At 42.0% G+C, this 8,571-nt stretch overlaps 1 protein-coding gene and 1 pseudogene across 1 annotated transcript in view; both read left to right on the forward strand.

Moving 5' to 3' along the window:
- LOC104820693 overlaps positions 1 to 2,295 on the forward strand; it is a gene marked incomplete at its 5' end in the record, with an annotated part of 3,745 nt that extends 1,450 nt beyond the window's left edge. The window contains 7 exons of the mRNA XM_010551253.1: positions 1 to 21; positions 131 to 188; positions 277 to 458; positions 560 to 699; positions 784 to 1,036; positions 1,531 to 1,830; positions 1,908 to 2,295. The exon at positions 1 to 21 is cut by the window's left edge and continues 155 nt beyond it. Of these exons, the coding sequence (XP_010549555.1) occupies positions 1 to 21; positions 131 to 188; positions 277 to 458; positions 560 to 699; positions 784 to 1,036; positions 1,531 to 1,830; positions 1,908 to 2,156 (1,203 nt within the window). The remainder of the gene's footprint in view (positions 22 to 130; positions 189 to 276; positions 459 to 559; positions 700 to 783; positions 1,037 to 1,530; positions 1,831 to 1,907) is intronic.
- A 426-nt stretch (positions 2,296 to 2,721) lies between these two features.
- LOC104820694 overlaps positions 2,722 to 8,571 on the forward strand; it is a 21,344-nt pseudogene continuing 15,494 nt past the window's right edge.

The raw sequence follows: 8,571 nt of genomic DNA on the forward strand, positions 1-8,571 counted from the left end.
CCTATCAAGAGAACCACTTCTGTAATATTTTCCATTCTCAATATATACATACATATACATATATATATATATATATCATGTTCATGAGATCATGATTGTGTTCTTGTATATGTTTCAATGTTCTTGTCAGGATCCGACGAGCCCGAGACGTTCGTTCTACAAACTGAATATGTTGAAACGCCTTTTCGGTACGTTTTTATATCAGAGATACGGAGAAATATTCTATGACGTATTCGATTTAATCCCGTTTAATGATCGTTGTTTTTATGACGACAGATTCTAGCGTAAGGGCGGATTCCGGAAACAAACAAGCGGCCGGGGTAATGCTACTGACTCTAACGCCGTTCATAATGGTGCAACTCTCGGAGATTTTCGATTCCCCGGCTTGGAGGCACGTCGTTGTCCTGATCACTCTGATAATCTCGGCTTCCGCAACTATTTTGTATTTCATTTATTCGGTACGTAACCCTTTTTTTTGTACCAAAAGCCGAGCTTACGGTTTTGAAGAAACGATCGATTATTGCTCTTATAACCGTGAAAACGTTACGGAACTTTGCAGTATTACGACATGGATGAGCAGAGGAAAGCATTAAAGCTCTCGAGGTTTGAGCTCATGTCCGATGTCGTGAAACACTTGCAGCATTTTTCGCCCGAAAGCCTTTTACGAGACGGGCAACTTAATGAAGAGAGCTTGAAAAGGTTCGTTATAAATCTTTCTTATCCGAAATTCAGACAAGACAATGTTCGGTTTTTGCCATGATCTTGATCCGTTACGGCTCGCAGTTTGTTCAATAAATTCGATACGAACAATGACGGGAAGATACAAGCTTCCGAACTTAAAGACGTGACAGTCGAGTTCGGTCTGCTGGGGAGAATAAAGTGCGATATCCACGAGCTCGCGAACTCTTTGCTGCAAGAGTTTGACAAAAACAACGACGGCGAGATCGACGAGCGTGAATTCAAAAAGGGTATCACGAAATGGCTTAAAGAGCAGAAATTCAACTGTGACAACGATTCCTCCACATATAATCAAACTGTAAGTAAGGGTGGACACGGGTCGAGTATAGATCCGAACTAGAGTCCAAATATCTCGGGTTATCGGTTTTGACTAGTTATGTGAACCCGAGTTTGAATACAAAATTTAGAATTTTATCTTTCAAAATATTATCATATATTACGGGCTCATTATGATTAGATATCCGAAATTTACGGATTACCTAAACCCGAGCCAAAATTTTGACATAATATCTCTAAAGGTAGAAAGACATTTTACTTTTTATTCGGATACCCGCGGATAATATCCGATCTCTCATACCCAATTACTCGAATCTGAACCCGATTTTTGAGCTTTATTCGCGTTTTAATCGAATTCCGTCTCATATAGAGTTCGAAAATCGTTTTATCCTAGCCCTAACTATAAGAATATACCACGAAAAACGTAGATTCACATCAAAACGAAACAACTTTCTGAAATTCGTGTGGAGTGTTGAGAATTTTGTATGCAACTAACAGAGACGGAAAATGGTGCAGGAGGATTCCGAATCTGCAGTTCTAAAGGTCGAAGGGCCGAAGAAAGAACTCGTCGAAAAGCTGCTTTCGGGAAAAACGCTGAGAGCTGCAACTCAAGTCGTTGTAGGAATACTCATTGTCATATTTCTCGCAAGACCGTTCATGATGAACATCGAGCTCTTGTCCATATCAGCGGGGATTCCGTCGTTCTATATCGCTTTTGTCATGATACCCTTATCGAGAAATCTCAAGAACGTCTTATCCGCTCATTTCTGTCGCAGGAAAGATAAGGCGATAGTCACATCTCTGACATTCTCCGAGGTAAGCTGTTTTCTTCTCCGACAACATACGATCATCGATGCTGAATCAAGAACTAAGAACGGTGATTTTTTCCGCAGATTTACCGAGATGTAACGATGAATAATCTCATGGGCATGTCGATAATCTTGGCGATCGTTTACACGAGGGGTTTGGGATGGGATTACTCGACAGAAGTCCTTATTACAGTTGTTGTCGGTCTCATAATCGGCTTGCCTGCATATATCAGATCGAATTACTCGTTCCCGATTTGCATTTTGGCGTTCGTTCTGTACTTGGCCTCTCTCGTGCTCGTCTATCTCCATTTCCAGATTTGGGACAAAAACTGAGTTGCACTTCTCCACTTAGGGTTTTTTTTTGTCGGAATCTTGTGAGTTGTTGCATTTCATATGCATTACTTGTGTCTCACGTCAACTCGTTTCAACGATTTCTAACGAGTTCTCTCTCCGTAAAATCGATTTGAATCTCTGAATATACTTCTGTTCCTACGTTATTCATGTCCCATGCATGCCCTCGTTACATATTTCTTCAGACTCTCTCTCTCTCTCTCTCTCTCTCTCTCTCATAGTATGAATGGCTTTCTTCTTGCCCAAGTAACTGGGTTATCTATCCTTTGTCTTCTTCATCTGTGTTCTGGTTTTCTGCAATTCTGTTTCCCAATAAAAATCTTCCATGGCAGTTTGAATCTGTAAAAAAAAAGTTACAGGGCGCATACTTAACACGTGTCCTAATTCAATCTTAACCAACGAACAGATTTGTCTGAAGAAGTCAATAAGTCATTTACACAGTTTTTGTTTCATCTAAATTCTTTAATAAATTCACCCACCAACCATACCTCAAAGATCTGTCACTCACGCATTCAAATCAATCGCAATAATTGTTATTTCACCCTAATTGATCTTCCTCGTCTGGAAAAGACATGAATCTTAGTTTACCTCTAGGCTATATATATATGTGTGTGCGTGTCTGTGTATAGTAGTTAAAGTTATTTTACCCGTTCTTCCTCGCATTCACATACCATCTTTCAAGCTCCTTCAATGGCGGGTCTCTCTTTGTTTGCCTCTTTTCTCTCTCTAGCTTTGATCTCTGGTGTGTGAACTGTCGCGTTCTGAGTCCGGTTTCTGAGAACTCAATCCTGATTTCAGACGGAGTCGACCAAAGTGTCAGTGATCAGTTCCAGTTTCTTGTTCTTGATCCATCCAAGACCATGTCCGAGAAAACGTGCGTCCACGTGTACGGCGAACTTACAGAACATTTTCGATTCTTGCCTTGTTCCGACAACCTCGGAGGTTACGTTTTCCAGGTCTTCTCGTTCGGGTGTTTGCTGATAGTCGGCGACTACTTCTTGTCTGAAGCAAGATCTAAGCTCTTTGTAATCTTCGAGGTCGGCTTCTATGGCGGAATCGTCTTTCCTCTCCTCACCATGTTCCCAAGAATCTATCTAATGCTCTGTAAGTTCGCCGTCGTTTTTCGGATAAGGAATCGAAAATGTACAGCAGATTATCTGACAGATTCTTCCTTGTTTCGGGTTTTCAGCAGCGAGTGGGCCGTCTATTGACGTGTGCAATAGGTGCGAGGGCCCCAAAATTTGGGGGCCCCACTTATGTGAAGAACAAAAATTAAAAAAAAAAACGAAGTTCTGTTTCTTTCGAAGTTTCTCTTGCTGTGAGAGAGGTAAGCTCAACTTTATTTCACTTTATTTCACTGATTCTATCCACTTAAATAGAAAAACACAAACTGACTTATTCAAAAATAAAAATGCAACAACCAAACAGAAAAATAAGCAAATAATCAGGAAGCAGTTCTCCTCAACTTTGAACGTGCCTCTGACTAGTTCCTCAACGAAATATCCGAAATTTCCTGTCTTTTATTTTTCTTGTTTGAGACAAGATTATTCCAGAATTCTCCCCCTTAATCTTGTTCTCGTGACTTGAGATTCCTAACTCCGATGGCATGAGGCAAATATTCCGATCTGTCGCGAGCTAATGGTTTGGTTAACAAATCAGCCATTTGCTCTTCGGTCTTCACATGCTCCAGTTCAATCTCACCTTTCTGTATGCAGTCCCGGATGAAATGATACTTTACTTCAATGTGTTTGCTTCGACCATGATAAACTGGGTTCTTAGCAAGTGCAATTGCTGATTTGTTGTCCACCCTTATGTTGGTTTAGTGCTCTATGATGTACTGTTTATGAGCTTTTATTGAGATACATTTGATTTATTGATACTTTCTATGGTTTATGAGAGTATTTGATTCATTACATGTTCTCGCATACTAGATGTGTTATGAAATCCATGTATCATTATGAATAATACTAAACTCCCTAGTCTTGTGTCGTTATGGGAATAACGACATAATAAGACTAGTATGATGTATGATTGATGATCATATAGATGATCATAGGTATTGGATACGATCACAATCATAGGTATTCGTTGGAGAACGGAATACTGGATTGACCCGCATGAGATTGTCATATGGACTAAGCGTCATGACTTGAATCTCATATGACGGTTCCATGATTGGATCCTAAGACCTGAGATATCTACGGAATCCAACATGAGGAGTTGCGTACTTTGATTGCGACAAACGTCTTGCGTAACAGGAGGACTATAAAGGCGTGTATTAGGTACGAAACGAATCATGTACTGGATTGTAGATAGTCAAGAAGGGATTTGTACCTCTCGTAAAAGAGAGAGATATCGCTGGGCCCCTCGTGTGAGCGAGACTGTAGAAATGTGTGGCCGCACTATAGACGAACGTCGTCTATTTCAGACAGTCGGACTCAGTGAACGAGAAAGCAGTCAAATCAGATAAGGTGGCTTATCCATGCCTTATATTCGACAAATGATATCGTGATACAAAAGGATCATCAAACGGAATCATCACTGGCGTTCGTAGGATCACGAACAAACTCTATTCGAGATAGGTAATCATAGTGTCTTGCTAGAGACCGCCTATGACTTGTGTAACCGAAATAAGAGATTTCGTATTATATTGCTATATCGGATGAGCCTACAGGTTCACACACACAGGAAAGGATGAATGCGTGAGAAGAGACAAGAAAATCCCGGTGGAGCGGAGGCTAGAACGACCGGTCCAGAAGGTCTGGACCGATTGGTCCAGCTAGCCCAGACCGATCGGTCCAGCTAGCCCAGACCGATCGGTCTAGATGTAGACCGGTCGGTCCAGAGGCAACGTGTGAGAGTCACTCGGTTCGGAAATTGCTCCAGACCGATTGGTCCAGGCCTGGACCGATCGGTCCAGACGTCGGGATTTACTTAACTCGCTCTAATTAGGGTTTTAAGGAGGATGAACTTTGGGGAACACCACCCAACACTCTAAGCACAATTTTCAGACCCTAGGGAGAGGAAAGGAGAGTGAAAAAGCTAAGAGAAAGATCCTTGAAACACTTGTGCAAAGAAGAAAGAGTTCTTCAGTCCTAGCAGACAAGTTCCAACCGTTGGAATCCTTTCCGCTGTGTGGATACGTGTAGAGGGCAAGGTATTCTTCCTGCCTACAGTGATCAGACGAACACATCAAGTGATACAGGCCCCGGATCGATTGAGATAAGCGTTCTAACGTTTCTAAAAGATCATGCATGATAGGTTTTAGGGTTTCATCAAAAAATTTTGTTTTACATCCACTGCGCAAACCCTAGAACTGATCTCTTAGGAATTAGATTCGCTCTTGAGATCCCAGGAAAACCCAACAGTGGTATCAGAGCCTGGTTACTCTGCATGATTTTTGTTAGAACCCGATCACGCACGTTATAGGGTTTGAATTGTTTGAATCTGTGTTTGCTTTGATGCTATGCATGATTTGATTGTGGATCTAGAGTAGATTTTCTGTTCATTGTTGCATAGTGTGCAAGAGCTTCAAATTCTGATTTCGCAGGTGAAAACGGGGTTGAATTCGGGTCTGAAACGGGGCAGAAACGACGAAAACGAGATCTGATCACGTTTTCGCCTGGACCGATCGGTCTGGTCCTCTGGACCGATCGGTCTAGGATTTCGCACATCGGTTAGACCGACAGGTCCGGACTGAACGGTCTGCATGCGTAGACCGATCGGTGTGGACCAAGACCGATCGGTCTGGACCATTCAGGACCGAACCGACGCAGACCTGAAGACCGAACCGCCTGGACCGATCGGTCTAGGACTAGACCGATCGGTCTAGGACCCGACGCTTCACCAAAATGTGATTTTGCGTTTCGGGATCTGGTTTGAGCAACCGTTGCTTAAAACCAATCAACTGTGGTTCAGAATAACATTATTCTTTCTTATGGATGGTCCATAGTGAATGAATGCATGTAACTTAGTCAAGATATTGGATACGTTTGATTGAGTGGGAGCTTCGGGATTGGGATTGCATAATCGACTGGATGGTCCATTCAGATTATGAACAATCGTTGCACAGAAACCGGTTAGATCTAGAAGCTCTACGAGTAAAGCAATTGTCAAGGCCTCGATCGTACGTGTCATGGGCCATGCCAAAGCTGGGTGTGCCATATTATCTTGGTGAGGCAAGATGGAGAAATAGTGGTTCTCATAGCTTGAAAGTAGATGCTTGATCTAAGTGTGGTTTCGAAAATCCCTTATTTATGTAATGCTAAGCGTGTACCTCCCATTATTAGAGCGTCTGTCAAGGCATCGATCGTCCGTAACACGGGTCATGCCAAAGCTGAGTGTGCCGGATTATCCTTGTGAGGCAAGGTAGGAAATCGTGGTTCCTACAGCTTGAACATGGTTTACCTTGGATTGAGTTGTCAAGTTTGACTTGAAACTTAATGGTACAGATGAGATGAGTATGCAATGATATTTGACATCATAGTCTCATAAACGATCTAAGAATCACATTGGATGTGATTGACATTAGATGTCTACCTAAATAGCATAAGGCTGAGTGTAAAAACTTGTTCTTATGTGAAATACGGATCTTGGTCCCATATAAAAATTTATTGTAGGGTTATTTTTCCTCATGGGAATATAGCTTATATAAGATCATAGGTATGTAGACACTGATTGATGATTGACTAGCTGGTAGTAGATCATTGATAGAATCTGCATGTAGATGTGTTTTCGTTCTGTTTTGTCTTTTTCTGTAGGACATAGCGTTAACCGGTATTGTACCGAAGTTGACGATGCGATCTATCCTTATGAAGGATAAGACTCTAACCATGGCTTCTAGATCGATCATTGATGCTTATCGGAAGCATGTGGATGATGATCCGGACAAGTCTAGCTTGACGTTTGGAAACATGATCTCTGAATTGCGTAAGCGATTAGAGGACATGGACGATTCTTTGATTGTTGATCAGTAGAATGCATCATTCCAAAAAGAGAGCTGAAAGCCATGGTGAGAGTGAAATGGTAGTTGTTGGAAAGAGTTCCAGCAAAAGGAAGCGTTCCAAGAGCAAGGGCAAGAGGAAAGTGACAAGCGGTGTCATTGAACCTAAGCCTAAGACCAAAAAAGAAGAGTGTTATTTCTGTCATGCCGTTGGGCATTGGAACAGAAATTGTAGACTCTACCTGGAAGATCAGGAGAAGAAGAAGCTTAAAGAAACTTCGACTTCTGGTGTCTTCGTTATAGAGGCTAATTTGTTTACTTCTACGTCGTGGGTATTAGATACCGGAAGTGCCTCGCACATTTGTGGAAATGTGCAAGGACTGCGAAGAAGTAGACAATTGGCAAAAGGAGAAGTAGATCTCCGTGTTGGGAATGAAGCAAAAGTTGCTGCATTAGCCGTCGGGACTTATGATCTGACTTTACCTTCTGGACTTGTATTGGAGTTGCATGATTGTTATTTTGTTCATGCTATCAGTAAGAACATTATATCGATTTCATGCTTAGACTCGGATGGTTTTAGATTTGTTATTAAGAACAAATATCTGTCCATTTATAGAAGTGATTTATTTTATGGTAAAGGTTACCATATTAATGGCATTTATGTTTAGGATGACGAACCGTCTAGATACAGGTCAATCTATAACGTTTGTGCCAAACAGTTTAAGCCGAACGACTTAAACCCGACCTTCCTCTGGCATTGTCGTCTAGGCCATATAAACGAAGAAGCGCATTCAGAACTTCATTCTGAAGGTCTTCTGGATTCATTTGACTTTGAGTCTCTTGAATCGTGCGAGTCTTGTTTGATGGACAAGATGACAAAGCATCCTTTCAAGGGGAAAGGACAGAGAGCGACAGAGTTATTGGATCTGATACATAGTGATGTATGCGGACCTATGAGCTGTCCAGCTAGAGGAGGTTATCTGTATTTCGTTACGTTCACTGATGATTTCAGTCGATACGGTTATGTCTATCTGATGAGACATAAGTCTGAAAACTTGAAATGTTCAAGGCTTTTAGAAACGAAGTACAGAACCAGCTTGGCAAGACGATCAAGACACTTCGATCTGATCGTGGTGCCGAGTATATGAGCCAAGAGTTCACTGACTATCTGGTTGATTGTGGTATTGTATCACAATTAACTCCTCCCGGAACGCCACAGTGGAATGGCGTGTCTGAACGGAGGAACCGAACACTGTTAGACATGGTTCGGTCTATGATGAGTCAGACAGATCTTCCGAAGTCCTTTTGGGGCTATGCTTTAGAGGCCGCTGCATACCTACTGAACAGGAGTCCAACGAAGTCGGCTGAAACGAAACCATATGAGATATGGACAGGGAAGCGTCCCGTGTTGTCGTTTGTCAGAATTTGGGGTTGCGACGCTTACGTGAAGCGTCA

The sequence above is a fragment of the Tarenaya hassleriana genome, unplaced genomic scaffold, assembly GCF_000463585.1.
Source record: "Tarenaya hassleriana unplaced genomic scaffold, ASM46358v1 Cleome31, whole genome shotgun sequence".
Lineage (NCBI taxonomy): Eukaryota > Viridiplantae > Streptophyta > Magnoliopsida > Brassicales > Cleomaceae > Tarenaya > Tarenaya hassleriana.